Source organism: Cornus florida, unplaced genomic scaffold (genome assembly GCF_030987335.1).
Source record: "Cornus florida cultivar Cherokee Brave unplaced genomic scaffold, ASM3098733v1 CherokeeBrave_3.0.0_Hap2_Chr03, whole genome shotgun sequence".
In the NCBI taxonomy this organism is placed as follows: Eukaryota; Viridiplantae; Streptophyta; class Magnoliopsida; order Cornales; family Cornaceae; genus Cornus; species Cornus florida.
In genome coordinates, this window is record NW_026775573.1 from 63,851,697 (window position 1) to 63,871,560 (window position 19,864).

Here is a 19,864-nt window from a genome sequence, read left to right on the forward strand (position 1 = left end):
TTTAATTTCAGCTAGTTTTTGTTCTACGACCTATATAATCTAAGGGGCATTTTAGGTTGCATATTATTTTGGGTTTGAACTATGGTTAGTTAGAAAACTCATTTTTGGTGGGGGTTTCTTCACAAACTTTTTCCAAAAAATTCTATTTTCACTTCGAAAAATATGCGTTTTTGAAAACTTCACGGTCGCAGCCAGCCCCATCATGATCGGTTGCAAATTCTGAGATTCGTTGCAGATGGTTGCGACTGGTCGTGGGGCACCTTTTTTGTCACTTTTCATCGTTTCGCAAACTTTGCGATCGGTCGCAAAGGTTGTGATCTATTGCACTGGGCATTTATTCTTTCTAAAATTCAAGATTTGGCTATTGCCCATCGATCGTATACTTCTGCGATCGGTCGTACCATCTGCGATTGATCGCAACTGCATACTCATTTGTTATTTTTTTTAAACTTCGAAAATTCACATCTTCTTATTTTCAACTACAAATCAAGTGATTTTTGAGTTTAAATTCATTAGTTTTTCGTTTTCTATCCAATGGTATGCAAAGCAGCATCCATTTTAGTTTTAAAAGACCATTTTACCCACAGTGGTTCACTTTGTCTGTTTTAAAAATCTAGCTTCCTCATTTGTTTCTTTGTGTTCCGTTATTTCTCAGGAAGTCACATTGTCGTCTTAGGGGTGGTGTCCATCCCTAGAGACTCCATCTCTTTCATTGTATCCGCATTTGGGATTTGTTATCGAATCAGTTTCGGGTTATACGTTGACGCACCGGGTTTTTCGAAATTCGGGCCGTCATAGAGCTGGCTATAGAAACACTATGACATAAAATAATTCCCAGTCTCCTCAGAACACCTTAGTGGTGAAAGCCACTTTTATTTTTAAAGTAAATTGTGAAAAATTACAAACTCTCCATTCATCAAAATTTCTGCGTTCCTCTCTAAGTAAAGGTGCTCTGTTCATCAGAGTTATATTTATCCTAGTTAGTGTGTTTCTATGGGATGGATTCCCTATTCAATCCAGGAAAACATTTATGTGGGCGATCGGATTCGATGGACTTTTGGGTCTTCTGGGTTGTTAGATTGAGCGTTTTGAATGGTGGCTGGCTTATTGGCCAATCTCCACAGTTTTTTCCTTTTGATCGAGGTATTGGGTTGGTTTTATTGGATTCTATTTTAGTTCTCACTTTTTTTGGTCAGTCGTTTATAAGTGTCGAGTTTTTGTCTATGGCCATGGCATTTGGGCTATGGTTAGTTGTTGCAAGTGTTTGTCTGTCGGTGGGTACGATATTTGGGATTCGATTTTTCGTTTCTTATGGTGCTTCGTTTTCTTGGTTTTTGGGTGCCGGCGTTTCTCTCACGTCCGCAAACAACGCGTTTCGGGCTTTTGCGAGTTGGGCGACTTTTTGCAGCAGGTTTGATGCTCATTTCTCTTGTTCTAATCAATGATGCCTCTCCTCCGACAGCCATTGACTATGGGTCATGGCTGGGTGTTGCCGGAAAGATTTGTCAGGCTGGAAAACATATGATGCATGGATTTTCTGCTGCTCTCTGTTCTTGGTGGTTTTTGGTTGTTACAGACGAGGCTCACAATGAAGGTGGTTCATCGACTTTTGGTCCCTTCTCGACGTTTGGTCCCTTCCTGACGTTTGGTCTTCGTACTCCCCAAGGTCTTCTTGTTTCTCACATTGTGGGCTCCCAAGTCAAAGCTTCCTTTGTTGATGCGTGGGAAAAACGCAAAGACTGCTGTTTCTAGAATGTTGGGCCCACATTTTATGGATAAACATAATATTAGGTACTTGATTGAAATAATGAGTATATTAACTGGGATTGATGTTAAGTTTGGTCCAGCTTTAAGTCCCTATTTGTGGCCTACATTTATAAATGACCAATTGACTATGGGTCTTAGTTTGGGCTGGGACGTGGAATGCTTTTATGGTTGCAAAGGCTTTAGGCCCATATCTTATATTATGGTGGCTTTGTTTGCTGTTTGTCCTCTGACTTTGCTTAGTGTTGATTTGTTTGGTTATGCTTTGTAAATGCCGTATGGCTATTTCTTTTGCCAAAAAGAAAAAAGAAAAAAAAAAGAAGAGTATCTCTTGTCAATTTTTTTCTTATGAAAAACAAAAATGAAACCAATGTGTTGTTCCTTCCATTTTATTAAGAAATATAAATTAGAAATTGACATCAGACACGTCATGAAAATATGTGACACGATGATGAAAACTTTTATCCTTCAAACTCCCCCTCCTCCTATCAAAGATTATGTAGTCGTAAGTAATACCTTATCACTTTGTAAAATAGAAGTGGGAGGGTTTAAATAAGTGTGCAAGTGTTAAAATAGTGGTTACCGAATAAATCCATCATTCATTCTATATATATATGGAAGATACGGTTGATTGACGTCATTCATTCTACATAGAACATACGATTGGTTGATGAGTCTCACTTATTAACATGGACACGCCAAAGTTTGAATAATTGCCAACCCACCAGGTGCATGATTTTGTTTTATTGTGGACCAATTGCATGATTACAAGCTGACAAATACATCCAACATATGTTTGGGTAATTAAATACATGCAACATTTTGGGACTTCACTTTAATAAAATTGGTGGAAAAAAAATTAAACTTAAAAAAAAACTTAAAATTCCTAATCATGTCCTTTTTGTTGCTGACTTGGCAACTCCTGATTGGCAATTTGATCACTATTGCAAACATAAATTAAAAATATATACTAATTAATTAACTTGTTACAAGTCACCAGATTCCAAATCTAAAACATTAGTCGTTATTTTTTGGCTGAATACAGAATAATGGTGCAGCCAATACGGACAAATTTTGGATATCAACAAGTCTATTTATTTTAATTATATATATATATATACATATTTTTTTTTATAACAAAAATGTTGTGGGTCAGTAACAACTAACAACACCACCACCGAAGCAACTAACCCTTGAAGCAACACTGTACTTGGGGTCTTAAGTATAATAGATCTTCTTACATTTATATTTTCCCTAGACTAGGTATATATATATAGTAAATGCTAAAACAAAGCCTCTTTCACTTTTAAGTCTCACGGTATACATTTGTGTGTGTGTGTGTGTGTCTGCGGGGCCAGTGAATCAGTGCTCACAGCTTTTGGTATTTGTCAGAACTATGTTTAGCATACAAACAAGTACACTCCGCTCTCAGGTTCTCTTTCTGTAGTGAGGATGGTGGGTTGTGTTGCATTTTGGTGGAGGGTCATCCTTTCATGTTCTGATGGGTGTCTTTTCCAATAAGGTAAGTGGGTCTCCCTGGTTTTCAATTTCCTGTAATGGGTTTGGCTTATTTCCTCAAATTTTGTGTTTCTTGATGTGATTTTTATACCTTTATTATAATTTCATTGACAATGTTTTGTTCTCATAAGCTACATTACTTGATTTCCTTTTTCAGCCTCTGGGTTATTTTTGTGAACCTGATCTGCCTTCTTCAAATATTCATCAGCACTTGGTGACTGTTAGATTTTATATTCTAGAAATCTAGAGTCAACTATTGAGGAATTTTTTTAAAAAAGTTTTTTTTATTATTAATCTGAGACTAATGGGTAAAATCTAGAGGATTATGTTTGATTTGTTTGTTGGGTTGAATATATATATATATATACACACACACACACACACACATATATTTTCAATTTTATTAATCTTGGGTGGGTGCCACTACTTTGAGATGTTTAACCTTCATGGTTGTTGATTATCCGAAAGAGTGAAGTTCCTAAAACTTGTGATGACAGGTGAGCTGTCAATAGGCAATAAAATTCTAGAATGTGCTGCAGTCAATATGCAAAGAGAAAAAACTTAGGGACAAAACAAAAAAAAAAAAAAACACAAGCACAGAGAAAGAATAAGAAACTAGGGTTTACACAAGGGCAATGTACCATCTTAGTTTTTGTTAGTTTTTTATAAATTTTATCTTAATCTATCTGCATTGAAATGTTCATTTTTGTTTTATCTGGGCAAATTTCATTATCTTGTGGACATTGCTAACTATTGATTGATGTACTCACTCTGTGCTCTAATCTAAGCACGCAACAGAGATGGTGCGCAGTGATGGATGAGTAGAAAATTTATTGAATAATTTACTTATCTGATCTTTTGCAACAACAATTAGCTACAAGATGATTGAGGTGGTTTTGTCATATGCAATGAAAATCAATTTGCAGTCCCAGTAATGACGGAAATGTTATGCAAACAGTTGCCATATTTTTAGAAGAAATTTCTAGAGACTAAAATTGATAACTCAGGATTTATGTCTGACAAGACTACGGGAAATTGATCTTCAATTGCTTTAGTATTACATATTTTCGAGAAGTTCAGAAGGTCTCAGACTCTAACTATTAGAGTGGAATAAAGGTTTATATATATGAGCATAAACAAAAAGAGGAATACATTTATAATATAGAATTGACTGTGTCAATCCTGGAAGATATTAAATAGCATTAAGTTTTAGGGAAAATTATCCTCGAATTTTTTAGAATTATAATATATATATATATATATATATATATATATATATATTGATAAGTTACGCTTAACTGCGGAGTTATTTTGATAAGTTACGCTTAACTGCGGAGTTCTGATGGCATTTGGTGCATTATAATATATATATATTGCATTTCTCCATAGTTTGACAAACACTTGATTGCAAATATTGCCTAAACTTAGACTGATTTACAAGTCCTATTTATGTTAACTAAATACATAGACAACCATGGAAATTACTTGATTATTTCAAGAGATGGTGGATAAGTTACTTATAGTTCATGGATTGATGAAATAGTAGATAGGAGGATATGTGTCATGATGTCATCTGCCTACTGGCCGCAATGATCAATGGTTCTCCTAAGTCCTAAAGGATGGATTAAAGTGACGAGGCTTAATTCAAGGTACATTTTAAGTATCTTATTGCACTGGTGGTTGATGTCCTTAGGAAGATATACGCTCAAAGTAAGAATTCATGTCCTTTGTATCCTTGCAGAAATATCAATAGTGCTCCAAGAGGTTGGTTGGATTGAGGTGACAAGATGCTTGAGGAAAGAAATCCCCAATATTCTCCTTTTACCTTGTAGGTCATGTCCTGGTAAGATAATGTTTAATTTGGAGGTTAGACTGTTAGAGAGTAAATTTTGTTTGCAGTCATTGGTGATGCTCTTATATTCATTAAAGTTATAAAGAGCCTTAAAGTATGAGAAGGCTTATTATTTTGTACTAAGAATTAATTCAAGTATGATAATGGCAGCATTTTCTACTTTCTCCAAAAAGAGTGAGATCTCTTTATGAATATCCTCAGGGAAGCTCTTTTGAATGGTGGCCAATTTTTCTTTGTAAAATTGTAGTTCAGGAATCCAACTTAATTCAATTCACTAAGCCTTGTCTAGCTCTATGAATCCTATTTTGGCCATTCTATCGTCTAAGATCATAATTTCTATCAACCCACACATTGCATTTTAGTTGAGTTCATTTTGTGAACATGCTTTAACAGGGCTAGTCTTATAGTTGCTTTATTTTTGTTGCGACGTAATTGGTATATGTTGCTTGCATCACACACTGAAAGCCCTTCTCAATTTAACCAATTTCATTTTAATTTTGTAAGCAACGTAACCCCCTTCATGTAGTAGTGAAAAAATTCGTTCCTTGGCATATCTTGGTGTCACACCTGGCCTTCAAACCGACTCCTCATGCGCTCGAGAATGGGGTTTGTTAGGTCATTTAGGAGTTAGGCTGCAAATTTCGTACAAACAGAGTCTATTTTTATTTTTGAGTTTGCTTTTTGAATGTCAGTTTAGTTAGTTAGCTATGTGTTAACTTTTATCCAAAGTGCTTCAATGGAGTGAATTCAAGGCTTTTATTATGCGCAAAAAGATAAAATTATCTCAACTACTAACTCACCAAATTAGGGTTTTTATTTGAGCATTCACATCATTTATCATGGTTAGGTTGCATTGCATATATGACTGGTTACATCAGATAATTTGTTTTTTTAATAGAAAATCTAAGGTTTTTATAAAACATGTAGCTCAAGATAGTGATCCTATCAATTGGTAGTTGCTGCCCTGGTTCAACCGATCGATCCAATTGATGGATCAATCGAACCTTGTGGATTAATCCTAATTGGGTTCAAGTACTAAAACCATAATTTCAGCCTTAAAACTGATATGAAATCTCTTAATGTTTCAAAACGCATTATTTATGATCATTAAAGCATCTTAGCAACCTGAAAGAGGACAGAGGCTTGGAGTGCATTGCTTTTTATCTTTTCATCATATGCATGCTTCATTAGATGGTGAGTTATATTTGAGTGTTGTTACTAATATCATACAAGATTCAAGAGAATTCATCGCGATGTTCCACATAATCAGTGGATAAGAAGTATAGACAGCTAGCTGAATGAGAACAATCGTAAAGAAAGAAGCACGTCGTGTGAGGAATAGATTTGTTGATCAACACGTAGCAGAACTCGAGCAGTGCATCTGACATTAGTCTCTCATTGGGGGGAGGTGTGATATCAATAATATGATGACACGGTTATTAAGATATTGAATTTCATGAAATGTCAAAACCACTCCTAAAGACATGTTAAATTATTTAGAATGTTTTATATAGTTTTCTTCCCATCATCTCTTCTTAGCACTATGTACAATGTTACTAATATCGTCCTGACATTAGCATATAGACTAAATCACCTTGTTCACACTCCTTATGCCTAAACCCAAGGGGAATATGATCATGGATTTAGGATCTAGTTGTTAACAAAGAAACATGCTGAATATCTGTAGAAAAAGGGGGAAAAAAGAGGAACAATGGGGCTCCACTTCAATTTCGACTTATTTTCGTGGTCAACTTTTAATTTTCTTTGTAAGGATAAAGGTGCTAGATCAATAGGACATAGGTTGGTAAATTTTGGATAAAAATAAGAGTGTAACTTTTGGTTTCAGTTTTACTTATCAAAAAAAAAAAAAAAATGGTCTCAGTTTATTTATATTTTTTAATGTTAGTTGAAGTTACCGGTATCCAAAGATTTCATGGATATTTTTAATTTAGACAATGGTAAAAAGGTAAATTTAAATCTCAAATGTGCACTCACCGAATTAGGGTTCTAATCATGCATTATCATCATTCAATCATAATTAGAGAAATTGCATACATCTGTTGGTTCATTAAAAAGATGTTTAGAATGCATAAAAGTCTTTTTTATTTAAAAAACTAAGTGTTCCAAGTGCAGGGATTCGATCAATCGAAACCATTGATCATCCCTCACAAGAGTAGGTTCATCAATTGAACCTCGGTCCTCCCTTGAATATCTTTTCTTTTGGACTACTGAGGGGAGTGGGAGGGTTTCATTGTTGCTACTGTTTCCTTCTTAAGTGACATAAGCAATTAGTTTTGTATTAATATAATATATTTCTGCCATAAAATGTGAGAAAATTGATTCAGATAATTTGGTCATGTGTGATGAAAACCAATAACTGTTTCAGCAGGGAAGGATGATGTTACCATGTCGGAGCTGATGAATGTTTAGGGAAGCGGAGGAATAAAACTAACATGAGTTGAGATAGTAAGGAAAAATGTGATAACATGTGATTTGTTTGAGGTTAAAGTTTTAGAGACTGGAAAGAAAAGCAGGATTCATCTACCTGTCTCTAAATATCGGGAAAAAGACTTAGTTGAGTTGAGGATATCTGGATGTACAGTGTACACAGCTACACATACATACATAACTGAGGCAATTCGTTTAGTTTTAAAATCCAATTTGACCTTTTTTAATGGAAAATCAAGAAGATGATGGTTTCTGGATATATTTGACTTTTGAATATGTAGTCCTTTTCAATTAGTTAGAAATATTGGTTATCCTGCTTACTAGATGAAATAAAGCTTGTAAAATTATTATAACCAAATAAGATATTTCTCATTGTTGCATAATACTACACCGAATTTATATTGTTAAAATTGTTAGTTATTATTGTATATTCAATTATAATATTATATGGAAAATAAATTTACATATAAATGGATTGGTCGTGTATGGTGTGAGTTTCTGTCAAATTGTGATGCATTGGACCTGTTCGGCATTTGACATGCTAAGTTATTGGTGACCAAATAATTCATTATTTTACTTCAGAACTGTAAGGTCTTCAGGTATAATTTACTAATAATGTCAATTGAGAATTTCTTGGTTATTAGGGAAGCAAATGGAAACAACATGCCTGATAGTTACTTAGTTTTCACTTGGAAAGTATTTTGCGTGAAAACAATAAGTAAGAAGTCCGTCAAACTTAAATTTTTGTACGTTGTCACGTCGCAATGTTTCCTTTTCATGTAGTCACTGATGCTTATTTTTCTATATTACAGGTTCGAACTTAGTATTGATTGACTCCTCATTTCACCCTTCAAACATGAAACCAGGATCAAAGAATGGGTGGCAATCAATCATGCCTATTCAATTGCGAGGCAAATCAGCTGCCCATTTTTGCATGTTCTCTAAAGTGAAGTCAGAAAGCTTTAATCCTGGCAGCACACCTGTTTATCTCAATGTGTATGACTTGACAACCATCAATGGCTATTTCTATTGGGCAGGCCTTGGTGTCTTCCACACTGGGGTGGAAGGTTAGTGTACCTTCTTTCTTTATGCATCTTTCTGGATCCTGAACCTTTAAATATAGATCTTGCTCTTGGAATAAACTGTTATCATAACCTTCCAAAAAACTTAACTGTTGTCATATATGTCCAGAATCATTCAGCTTTTGATGCCTAAATGTTTATATTAGTTTATCGAAGTTAAGATCATTAGTACTTATGGAGGAAAATAATTTCATTTTTTTTTTTAAAGTAATCCGCCCCCCCTTTATCAAAGTTAAGATCATTGGTACTTATGGAGGAATATATATATATATATTTTTAATGTAATCCAACCCCCACCCCCCCTTCGCCTTCAAGGAATTGTTTGCACCCAAGAGGATTGAACTTGACATGATGCTTCCTGAGCCAAGTTCTTATCCACTTGAGCCAACCCCTTGGTTTTTTTTTTTTTTTTGATTAGTAAAAATGTATTAACAAACGCGCTCAGAGGGGAGCGAACCCTTAACAAAGCAAACATGAAACATAAAATGCAGCATTACAACGATAAGTTGTCAACAAAATCCAACAAACTATCTACAGATGGGCAATTCTTCCTATTAACCCAAGAATAAAAAGAATGCAAAATATTCGCCTTGATAACCCACACTGGCGACTCCTGCCCTTCGAAAGATCTCCTATTCCGCTCATGCCACAACCCCCACCAATTGCAAAGAGGTGCAACCCTCCACGCCTTCCTCACCCGACTCTCCACCTGTCTTCCTCTCCAAGCTTCCAACATATCCATCGTATTACTTGACACTACCCATTCCTCCCCAAAAACATTCAGGACCAAACTCCTAACATCCACTGCCACTCTACAATGTAACAAGAGATGATTAACCGACTCTCCCGCCATGTTACACATGCAACACCAATTAACTATTATTTGTCGTCTTTTCCTGAGATTATCCGGAGTAATAATGCTACCAAGCACCGTTATCCACGTGAAAAAAGGCACCTTAAGTGGAGCTGAAGTCCTCCATACAACCTTCCAAGGGAACCCGCTGCTTGTCGAATTCGTAAGACTTCTATAAAACAGCCTTACTCTAAACTCCCCCTCTTGAATCCCCCATCCACACCATCTCATCCCTTCCTTCCCCCTCCATCACTTGACTATAAATTAATCCCATTAATTCAGTAGACTCCAGCAACTCCCAATCATTAAAATTTCTGCGAAATCTCACATCCCAACTAGCTTTCCCATTCTCTAACCTAAAACTATCTGCCACCACCGCATCCTTCTCCTAAACCATCCTATAAAGTCTAGGAAACCTACCAGCTAGCACCACATCCCCACACCAAACATCCATCCAAAACTGCACACAATGACCATCCCTAACTCGTAACCGTATCCGCTTGGAGAATTCATCCCACCCCCTCTTGATACCTTTCCATGCACCCATGCTTGCTGATTCATTAAGACCTCTAGACACCCAACCTCCCTCCTCTTCTCCAAACCGAGAAGCAATAACACGCCTCCAAAGCACGGGTCTTTCGCACCCAAACCTCAATAACCATTTCCCTAGCAAAGTTTTGTTAAACATTTCCAACCTGCGAATACCCAAACCTCCTCTTTTAATCGAGGTGCACACTTTCTCCCATTTCACAAGATGATACTTAAACTCCTCCCCTATACCCCCCCTTCCCCCCCACAAAAAAAAAAAAAAAAAAAAAATTCCCCTTAATCTTTTTAAGTCTGCAAATCACTGTTTTAGGGATTGGAAACAAAGACATGAAGTATGTCGGAAGATTAGATAGAGTACTCTTAAGCAATGTAAGTTTACCCCCTTTCGACAAGTATTGCTTTTTCCACCCAGATAACCTCTTTTGAAAACGTTCCACCATTGGATCCCAAACAACAACTCTCCTCGAGGAAGCACCCAATGGCAACCCCAAATAAGAAAATGGAAAAGCCTCCACTCCGCAACCCAAAATAGCTGCCAATGGCAACCCCTTGGGGTTTTATAAGTAAGATTTCATTAACGACGCTCAAAAGGGGAGTGCTCCCAAGAACAAAAGACGCCCTAGGCACCATTATAATTTCAAGCTATCCACACACTCCAAAAGAAGCTCTAAAGATTTACAACTATCCCCATTAACCTCAAAAAAAAAAAAAAAAAAGAAAATTAAAGAAGACAGAATGTTGTATTTGAGAGAACAAATAGGAGATTCCTCCCCATCAAAAGACCTCCTATTCTTCTTGAGCCAAAAGCCCCACCATACACAAAGGGGGGTGGCCCTCCACGCATCCCTGGCTCGGCTCTCCACTATACACCCTCTCCAAGCCTCCAACATGTCAACCGCAGAAGCGGGTGACACCTTACTCATGTCAAAAATAACCAAGAGCATAGCCCACACATCTCTCGCCACTGGGCAATGGAAGAGGAGGTGGTTCACTTACTCCCTTGACTCCTTACACATGCAACACCAGTTGATGACAATTTGACGTCTCTTTTGAAGGTTGTCACTCATAAACAATATATAGCGTCTAGTTCAATCTTCTTAAGGATGTTGTTTTGTGAGACCTTAAGAAACATCTCTATTCAATTGATTTTAATGCACATGAAAAGGAATTGAAATGTATTACACAATCAACAATTCATTCAGGAAGATTATGGTTTGAGAATATTAGAGAGAGGGAGAGAGAGATGTAAGCAAAGGGTTCAGGAGTATCTCTAACATCCCTACACCCCATCTATTTATATTACTGAATAAGCAACAATTACAAAGATACCCCCAAACGCCAATTATGAATTATATCCAATCATTCGAATATTTCAACACTCCCCCTCAAGTTGCTGCATATATATCTGTTATGCCCAACTTGTATACAATGGAATGAAATAATCTTTTACTAAAACCCTTAGTGAACACATAGGCCCACTGATCCTCTGATTTATCGAAAGGCATAGAAATCACTCCATCATTCAACCAGTCTTTGATGAAGTGGATGTCAATCTAAATTTGCTTCGTCCTATCATTACTATTTCATCTACATTCACAATGAGGACTGTAGTCTTGCCCCTTGATCGTTTTATGAACACTGTATGATCTGCATTGCTCTGGTTGTACCTAAACTTGAAAATTATCTTGTGAAATCGACCAAGATGATTTTCAAACTTATAGCCAAAGTTCTTGCATTGAGGTTGAGTAGTGTTATCGATAGCGTGATATCGACTCTCCAAATTGCCGTTGTTGGTTGGTGTCAGATTTTGGATTCTATGTTGATTGATTGCTTGTGAGCGTGTGGAGTCCACACTCAGTAGTAGGGTGTTGGGGATTGTTTGCAAGCTGGATATTGAGAAGGCATATGACCACGGGGATTCTTCCTGTTTCTTTTGGAAGAAGAATAGAATAATCCAAGTCCCGGACAGGACTTAAGATATCGAAGAATATGATATACTATATCCATATGAGCTGTATGAGGAGCATGCATAAACTGACTCACAACACTAACCGCAAAAGCCAAATCAGGATGGGTGTTGGTAAGATAAATCAATCTTCTTACCAAGCGCTGATACTGCGAGGGATCATAAAGGAGATCTTCAAACTCAGCCGAGATCTTCAAATTTTGATTGATAGGAGTGGAAGCAGGTTTACACCCAAGCATACTCGTGTCTTGAAGAAGATCCAAGACATACTTCCTTTGTGAAAAAGAGATACCCTGCTTAGATCTAGTAACCTTAATTCCCAAGAAATATTTGAGCTACCGAAGGTCTTTCACATCAAAAGCTTTAGCCAATTGAAGGTTTACTTAGAGCAATCTCAGGGATGTCATTGCCAGTAATGATGATACATCAACATAGACAAGAAGAATGATACATCGACAGTGGAAGAATGGTGGATAAAACATGTATGGTCAGAATGACATCTAACAACTCCATGGATAGAATTACATCACTGAAGCAGTTGAACCAAGCTCTGGGAGATTGTTTTAACCCATAAAAAGACTCCCACAATCGACAGACCTTTCTAGCATACTCCCCCTCAGCCCAAAAACCGGGTGGAGGATCCATATAAATGGTCTCAAGAAGATCACCATTAAGGAAAGCATTCTTCACATCGAGCTGATGAAAGGCCAATTGTAAGAGGCAGCTAGGGAGATAGGTAAACGAACTGAGGTCAATTTAGCCACTGGAGCGAAGATATCATGAAAGTCTTTACCAAGAGTAAACCCTTTGGCCACCAAACGGGCCTTATACCGATCAATAGAGCCATCGGCCAGATATTTAATAATGAATACCCATTTGCAACCAATAGTCTTTTCATCAGGAGGGAGATATATAAGTTCCCATGTTTCATTTTTCTACAAAGCATCCATTTCTACCATCATAGCAGACATCCAATTGGGATTCTGGAGAGCCTTAAAGACATTTTTGGGAATGGAAATGGAATCAAGTTTGCCTAGAAAGGCTCGGTAAGACCCTGAAAGACCATAATAGATATACTGCGAAACATGATGATCAATACTACAAGCGAATCCAAATCGAGCAAGGGGTTTGCGGTCCCGAGTGGGATACTGAGACTCAGTAACAGGGTCAAGGAAATGTAAAGGAGAGAGAGGAGATGTACTTGAACCTGTATCCGAGGAGGATGAAGGTAGTGGAGGCGGAGCACGAGGGCAGTGAGAATACACCTGTAAAGGGGGTGAGGAAACCACAAGAGAAGACTCTTCTTGAAAAATATGAAGAGGACGAGCAAGAGGAGAAGCCTCTTGATCGGGAGTAGAAGGTTCCTGCAAGATAGTATTAGAACCATAAAAAGGGATATGCTCATGAAAGGTGACATCAAGAGAGTGATACATGTGTTTGTGTACAGGATCATAACATTGGTAACGTTTTGACATTGAAAAGTATCTTAAAAAGATACATTTAATGGCCTTGTCATCAAGTTTAGTACGAGAAGGGCTACGATTCTGAACAAAACATGTACATCCAAACACCCGAGGTATGTTGGAAAAAAGAGTAATATCAGGCTGAAGCACTTGTAAGGGGGCCTTACCATTTAATACTCTACTAGGGGTACGATTAATGAGAAAAGTAGTTGTAAGAACTGCGATGTGCAGTTTGGCACATTCATACCACCTAAAAGACATCAAACGACATTAGTTGGCGGTTTTCTGCCACACCATTATGTTCAGGGGTATACGGACAAGTAAGTTAATGAAGAATACCCTGTTGGTTAAGTTGAGACCAAAACTCATTGGAAACATATATATTCACGACCATTGTCAGACCTAGTATTCCTAACAACAATTTTATATTAAGTTTTGATCATTTTGAGGAATTGAGCGAACAAGGGAAAAACTCTAGATATCTTTTTAAGTAAATATACTCATGTGCAGTGGGAATAATCATCAATGAATGTGACATAATAACAATGCCCTAAAAAAGAAGTAACAGAAGAAGGACCCCACACATCAGAATATATGAGATCAAACATACTAGGTGCACGATGCATATGAGAAATATAATTCGTTCTAGTATGTTTAGAAAGCTCACAAATATCACATTGATATTATTATCCTTACAACCTGTTATTAATGAAGGGAAAAGCAGACATAAATACTGAAAGTTTACATGCCCAAGGCGAGTATGCCATAAATTTAAAGTCTGAAAAGAAAAATCATAAGAACTAGAAACTGGAATAACAGAGGCTTGAAGGCTTGAAGTAAGTGGAGGAGGTGTCGGTGGAGGATCCCTAAAGTAGTAGAGGCCATCATGCTCATGTCCCTTACCAAAAATCCTCTTCGAACACAAGTTAGTAAAACACACTAATGAGGAAAGAAAATCACTGCACAGTTTAGTGATTTTGCAAGTTTGCTAACAGATAGAAGATTAAATGCAAAGTTAGGAACATGAAGAACAAATGGCAAAATAATATCAAGGGATAGATGAACATCTTCTTTACTACGAATACTGGTGGTTGACCCACCGGCTAGACTAATAGCTTGATTAACAGGGGTAACAGGAGTAGGAAATAATGACAACTCACCAGTCTTGTGATCATTGGCTCCGGAATCCAGAACCCAAGTAGGTTTTCCCGCTTTAATATGAAAAGCAAAAAGAGTACTTGTAGCTATAGTAGTTGTGGGAATAGAAGAGTCAACCCTGGTAGATAAAGCTCTGAATTGCTCCTAAAGCTGACCAATCTGGGATTATAACTGATTGAAGTCCTGAAAAGATGGTCTGAGAGGAGTTGAAGCAGGAGGGACAACAATCTGTGGAGTAGTATACCCACAATTAGTATCGGCTACTGCGGCATTGCGGCCACAACCAGAAGGACGATTGCGAGAAAATTTTTGCTTTAGCTTGGGATGAAGCTTAAAGCAACAATCCTTTATATGACCCGTGGCTCCACAATGTTGACAAATAACCTTTCCCTCTGAAAGTCTAGAATTAGCAGCTAGAGCCATCTGAACAACTGGAGTCTCTAGTATAGCTACTGGCTGAGAAATCTGACGTCTATGCTCCTCATGGTCAACAGTAGCGAATGCATCATATAAATCAGGCATAGGAGAGGTGTTTATGATTTGAGTTCTAAGAGCATCATATTCAGATCGTAAACCCATAAAAAACTGGTAGGTATGCTGGCGGTCCAGTCTTTTGACCAAAAGAGTTGCAGCTTCTTCAGAGAAATTGGAGAGAGGTTCATACTGTGCTAATTCTTCCCACCTAGACTGGAGGTACCCAAAATACTCTGATACTTACAGCTTGAGTGCCTCTTGAGATGTATGAGCAATCTCCTGATAGAGTTCAAAGATACGAGCATCATTGTGGGAATGGGCACACATCTTGTTAAAGGTTTGCCACAGACGAAAAACGGAAGTGTGAAACATGAACATATTATAGATAAGCTCCTCCATTGAGTTGAAGATCCAACCCAGAATGGTGCACCTGTCCATGTCCCATGCAATATATTTAGTATCTGTCTTTTTCGGTTCCTTGACTAGACCCAAAAGCCAACCAGTTTTCCCTTTCCCTCCAATATAGAGTTGAAGAGAACGGGACCAAGACACGAAGTTGCGCCCATTCAAGAGCACATTAGTAACCCGCTGTGCCGGAGTATGATGTGCCAAAGATAAAGTATGTTGGACCGAGGATAAATTGTCCTTTTGGCTACTAGAATCAGTCATAGTACCAAAATAAGGCTGGTCCACATGTCAAAGCAAGAGGAAAGAGGAAAGAGGAAAAAACAAGGTCGGAAAAATTAGCGCTTTCCTCCAAATATACTGTCGAACAAACACCGACAGCCCACAAAGAAAAAAAACACCAAAAGGACCCTTAGGTTATAAAAAAACCTAAGGGAATTCTCCTAAAAATGAAGTAAAAAATAGAGGGTTACCCGAAGGGTCTGGCGCAAGGGCTGGGAGGAGATGGAGGTGCACCGGAGGTGAGGGAAAATGGAGAGAGGGAGAGAGAAGGTGGCAGCGTTGGGGAGGCGAAGGTTTTTGTTTTGCTCTGATACAAAAAGAAGAAGTTTTGGGTTCCTCAAACCGAGAGCCAAGAGCTATATTTATATATAAGAATAGGGTACAAAGAAAGGAAACCAAATCAAAGAAAAATAGGAAATATGCCAAAATCTACGTGATCCCATAATTATGGGGATCTTATCTACGTGATCCCATGATTACGGATTTATCTACGTGTTCCCATGATAATAGGAATCTTACATAAAACACCTAATGAAAGGCTGAAAACAACTAATAAAAAAATAAAAATAATAATAATACATATATTTCAACAAGTACCCTTTCGAGCCTTCCAACCAACTATTTATCTTTATTTCAGATCCTGCCTCTGTGGTGAAGCGAATTGAGAAGTTGCAAATGAAATTTTTATAGGGTGGTATGGGCTACAAATTTAAGTTTCATTTGGTTAACTGGGAGAAGGTGTGCAGTTCTATTCAGCTGGGGGGATTAGGCATTAGGCGTTTTTCCTTTTCCTTGTTCAACAAATCTTTGTTCATCCAGGCATAAGGTTATGTGTCCACGTGTCAGAAGTAAATTAACAACTAGTGTTTCATGGTTAAGAGTCTATAACCATTACTAATGTTGTTCTCATTTCGTTCATGGTGGTTTGATTAACATTTGCAAGAAATCCCATGATTTTTGCCCACTAGTATTTCTTGGTTTAGGTCATACAACAATGTGTTGGTAAATTTTGCAATGGCTTGCTGTCCTTGGTAAGTTTTTGCAATGGAGAGGTACCTCCAAAGTCAATAGTTTGTAAATGCTGGTGAGTCATGGTAAGATACCCATGATTGATAACTAAATGAAGGGTAAATTCTGGTGAGTCATGGTAAGATACCCATGATTGATAATTAAATGAAGGGTGGAACATTTCTCAGTTGGTTTTGTATATGTAAGGAGGCAGGGCTTTAAGTCGACCATTGTCTCAATCATTGTAAATTGAATAGGGACAAGTGGGTGTGATGTTTGCCTTGTTGGTATTTCTTGGGGTATCACAAATTCAGTGCAGATGCGCTTAAGAATTGAAGAGGTGGTAGAATTAGCAAGTGGAAGAAAACAAAATGGAATGTATTTCTTCTGTCTTATTTAGTTTATTTCGAGTCAATGAAACTTGTGGTCTTTAGAGGATTGAAAAATCTTAATTCATTATCTGAAGACAAGTCATATATTAGGTTTGTCTCTTTTCTTCTCCTTTCAGATACCCCACGCAGCCACTGGCATTGGGTATTTATCTTTTTGATTAGCTAGATCCTGTTTCTGTCTTTATAGGAGAGCTTAGGAATTTCGTACACATTGTGTGCCCATGCCATTATTTATTAAAAGAAGGTTTCAATGGGAAATAATTTCATATAAAGCTCTTTTGCTGGTTTTCAGTCAGTTGGATTAATGCTTTTCTTAAATGTAGTTGAGCTTTAAGGTTCATCTTTAATTCTTCTTCATGTGCTATAAAATGAGTTTTAAGTAGCTATAATTGTAAAACTTGTTCACTATCCAAATTTTCGTGGTTTGTTTATGAATATACTAACTATTTTGTGATATGTATGTGCATGAATGCATTGAGTAGATTCATGTCTTTTCCATCCGTTTGTATGTTCTGATCTGTCAGCATACCTTCAAATTTAGTTTATGGGCTATTTCGGGAAAATGGTGGGTAATTTAAATAATTTATTCTTTCAAAATCTTATTTCATTTCATTTTATCTTTATAGAACATAAATTTCACAGTATGAAAGCAAACATTTTCTCATAGTCTATATGCGTGGTTACAGTTCACGGCGTAGAATATGCTTTTGGAGCCCATGACTACCCAACAAGTGGTGTTTTTGAGGTTGAACCTCGGAAATGCCCTGGATTCAGGTTCAGAAAGTCAATATTCATGGGAATGACATACTTGGATCATATCCAGATTAGAGAATTCATTGAGCATCAATCTGCTAGCTACATTGGTGATACATATCACTTGGTTGTGAAGAATTGCAATCATTTCTGTGAGGACATATGTTTCAAGCTGACTGGGAACCAGATGCCAAAATGGGTAAATCGGCTAGCAAGAATAGGTACTAGATTTGATGTCTTTCCTCATCATACACCATTCTTATTTATAAGATTCGATTTTGCAAGAAATTTCCCCCAATTTGTCTTGAATGCTTGAGCTTTACTTGCTCCTTCTGCAATTTGACTTACAAAGGGACAATTAAACCTTGAAGTATTTGTTGTTTTGATGACTGTTGAACAACCTTCTTGCTGCCTTCTGGTACTCTTCTTGATTAGTTACAAATAGGACCTTTCTTGAAAGTGTTAGATTACCAATTGCCCAAAAATTTTGAACTGTTAGAGAATGGGCCCACCAATGTATATTAAGCTTGAACACAGTCCCTAACGGGTAACCCCATCTTACACGTAGCGGGGCAAACCAAACTGATCAAACCGAGACCACAACAATGTGCAAATTGCACACCAAATCTGGGGGAAAATGCATATATGAAGACTTCAAACTAAGGTCTCCAACTAGTAAAACTCTAATATCACTTTAGACTACAATTGCTTCAAATTTAAGCTGATAGAGAATGGGTCAACAATGTATATCAGACTCCAACAAAAAGTACAGTGAGACTTTAATTCTTCAATGAACATCTGGTGCACATGTATAAAACTTACAGGTCAGAACTCACTTTCGAGCTTGAATCCACAAAAGGCCGTTTGTTAAACCATGAGTCCCTAGGCTCCTAATGGCACATTTATAGCTTATTTTCTGTACAAATGGGCTCTCATAAACATTTTATTATTATTATTATTATTGAATTAAACAAATGCAGAAGTAAAAATTGGGAACTTCCATATATTTTCCTCTATCAATTAAATGGATACGAAGTTTTTGATTTTATTATTCCATTCACTTTTAAGGTTTATAAATGACAATGCAAAGAAAATTTGTCAGAAGAAGATTCTGATCTTGGTGGTCATGGGATCATTCTTAGCTCGTGTCTTTGTAGGTTCACTCTGCAACTTTATACTCCCAAAGGCCCTTAAAGCTTCTGCTGTGCGACATGACCCAAATTTCCAGGGCTACAATAGTGAAAAGAAGAGACTAAGGAGCTCCTTCAGTTGCTTGTCATCCATTTCAATGCATCCGAGGGAAAGCGAAGTATCAATATCTTCATTATTTTTACAATCCCACTATAAAGGCTGCCTACCACCATGGGAATTGAAGAAATCCGATGGCCACTTGAAGGAAGGGTAAGAAGGCTCTTTCCTATACCAACATTGTCTATGGTATTTTATATTCTTCCTCACAGGGTGGAGCCAATCTTTTGTTGCCCATGAGCCTTAGGAGGGTAAACTATGTGAAAGCATGCTGTATAGAATGACAACACCACCGGCTTGTCTTTGTATTTTTGGATTTTGATTTCCTATGCTGGAGTGAACTTGTTGTTCTGTAGGATTGTATTATGGTGTCCCAACATTTGACATATGAAGAAGTATTTTCATGTCAGAAGTAGAAACCAGATAGCTTGCTGCAATGTTCCCGAAAGCGTCATTGAGTTCTTTTGTCTCCAAGACTCTTCTATCTTTGGGGATTAGTTTTTTGCATTTGTGATTATAATATATTTTGTATCCTATTAACCTAGTCTTTCAATTGATGTAGCTGTTTGATTTGTGATTCTTTGGATTGAATTAGTAAAGCGTTTTCACTTTCTTGAAATTGTGTTAGTTCTTTGTTTTATTTTAGTTT

The 19,864-nt window shown here is 37.2% G+C and overlaps 1 protein-coding gene across 6 annotated transcripts; it reads left to right on the top strand.

Moving 5' to 3' along the window:
• Positions 1 to 3,045: 3,045 nt before the first annotated feature.
• LOC132300674 (deSI-like protein At4g17486) lies at positions 3,046 to 19,834 on the top strand. 6 transcript variants are annotated; one of them, XM_059797855.1, is made up of 7 exons: positions 3,046 to 3,286; positions 4,826 to 4,931; positions 5,024 to 5,125; positions 8,227 to 8,300; positions 8,395 to 8,649; positions 17,901 to 18,188; positions 19,110 to 19,834. In XM_059797855.1, the coding sequence occupies exons 3-7, from the start codon at positions 5,118 to 5,120 to the stop codon at positions 19,370 to 19,372; spliced, it is 888 nt and encodes a 295-aa protein (XP_059653838.1). In that variant the 5' UTR covers positions 3,046 to 3,286; positions 4,826 to 4,931; positions 5,024 to 5,117; the 3' UTR covers positions 19,373 to 19,834. The 6 variants fall into 6 exon arrangements, with proteins under 6 accessions (XP_059653838.1, XP_059653839.1, XP_059653841.1 ...); XM_059797856.1 differs by having other exon boundaries at positions 4,829 to 4,931; XM_059797857.1 differs by having other exon boundaries at positions 3,054 to 3,286; positions 19,125 to 19,834.
• The last annotated feature ends 30 nt before the right edge of the window (positions 19,835 to 19,864 follow it).

What these genes read in the sequence shown, in the direction of transcription:
- LOC132300674 (XM_059797855.1), top strand. An exon ending in ATTTTGCGTGAAAACAATAA is followed by an intron (nt 8,301 to 8,394) that starts GTAAGAAGTCCG and finishes TCTATATTACAG; the next exon opens with GTTCGAACTTAGTATTGATT. An exon ending in CTTCCACACTGGGGTGGAAG is followed by an intron (nt 8,650 to 17,900) that starts GTTAGTGTACCT and finishes GCGTGGTTACAG; the next exon opens with TTCACGGCGTAGAATATGCT.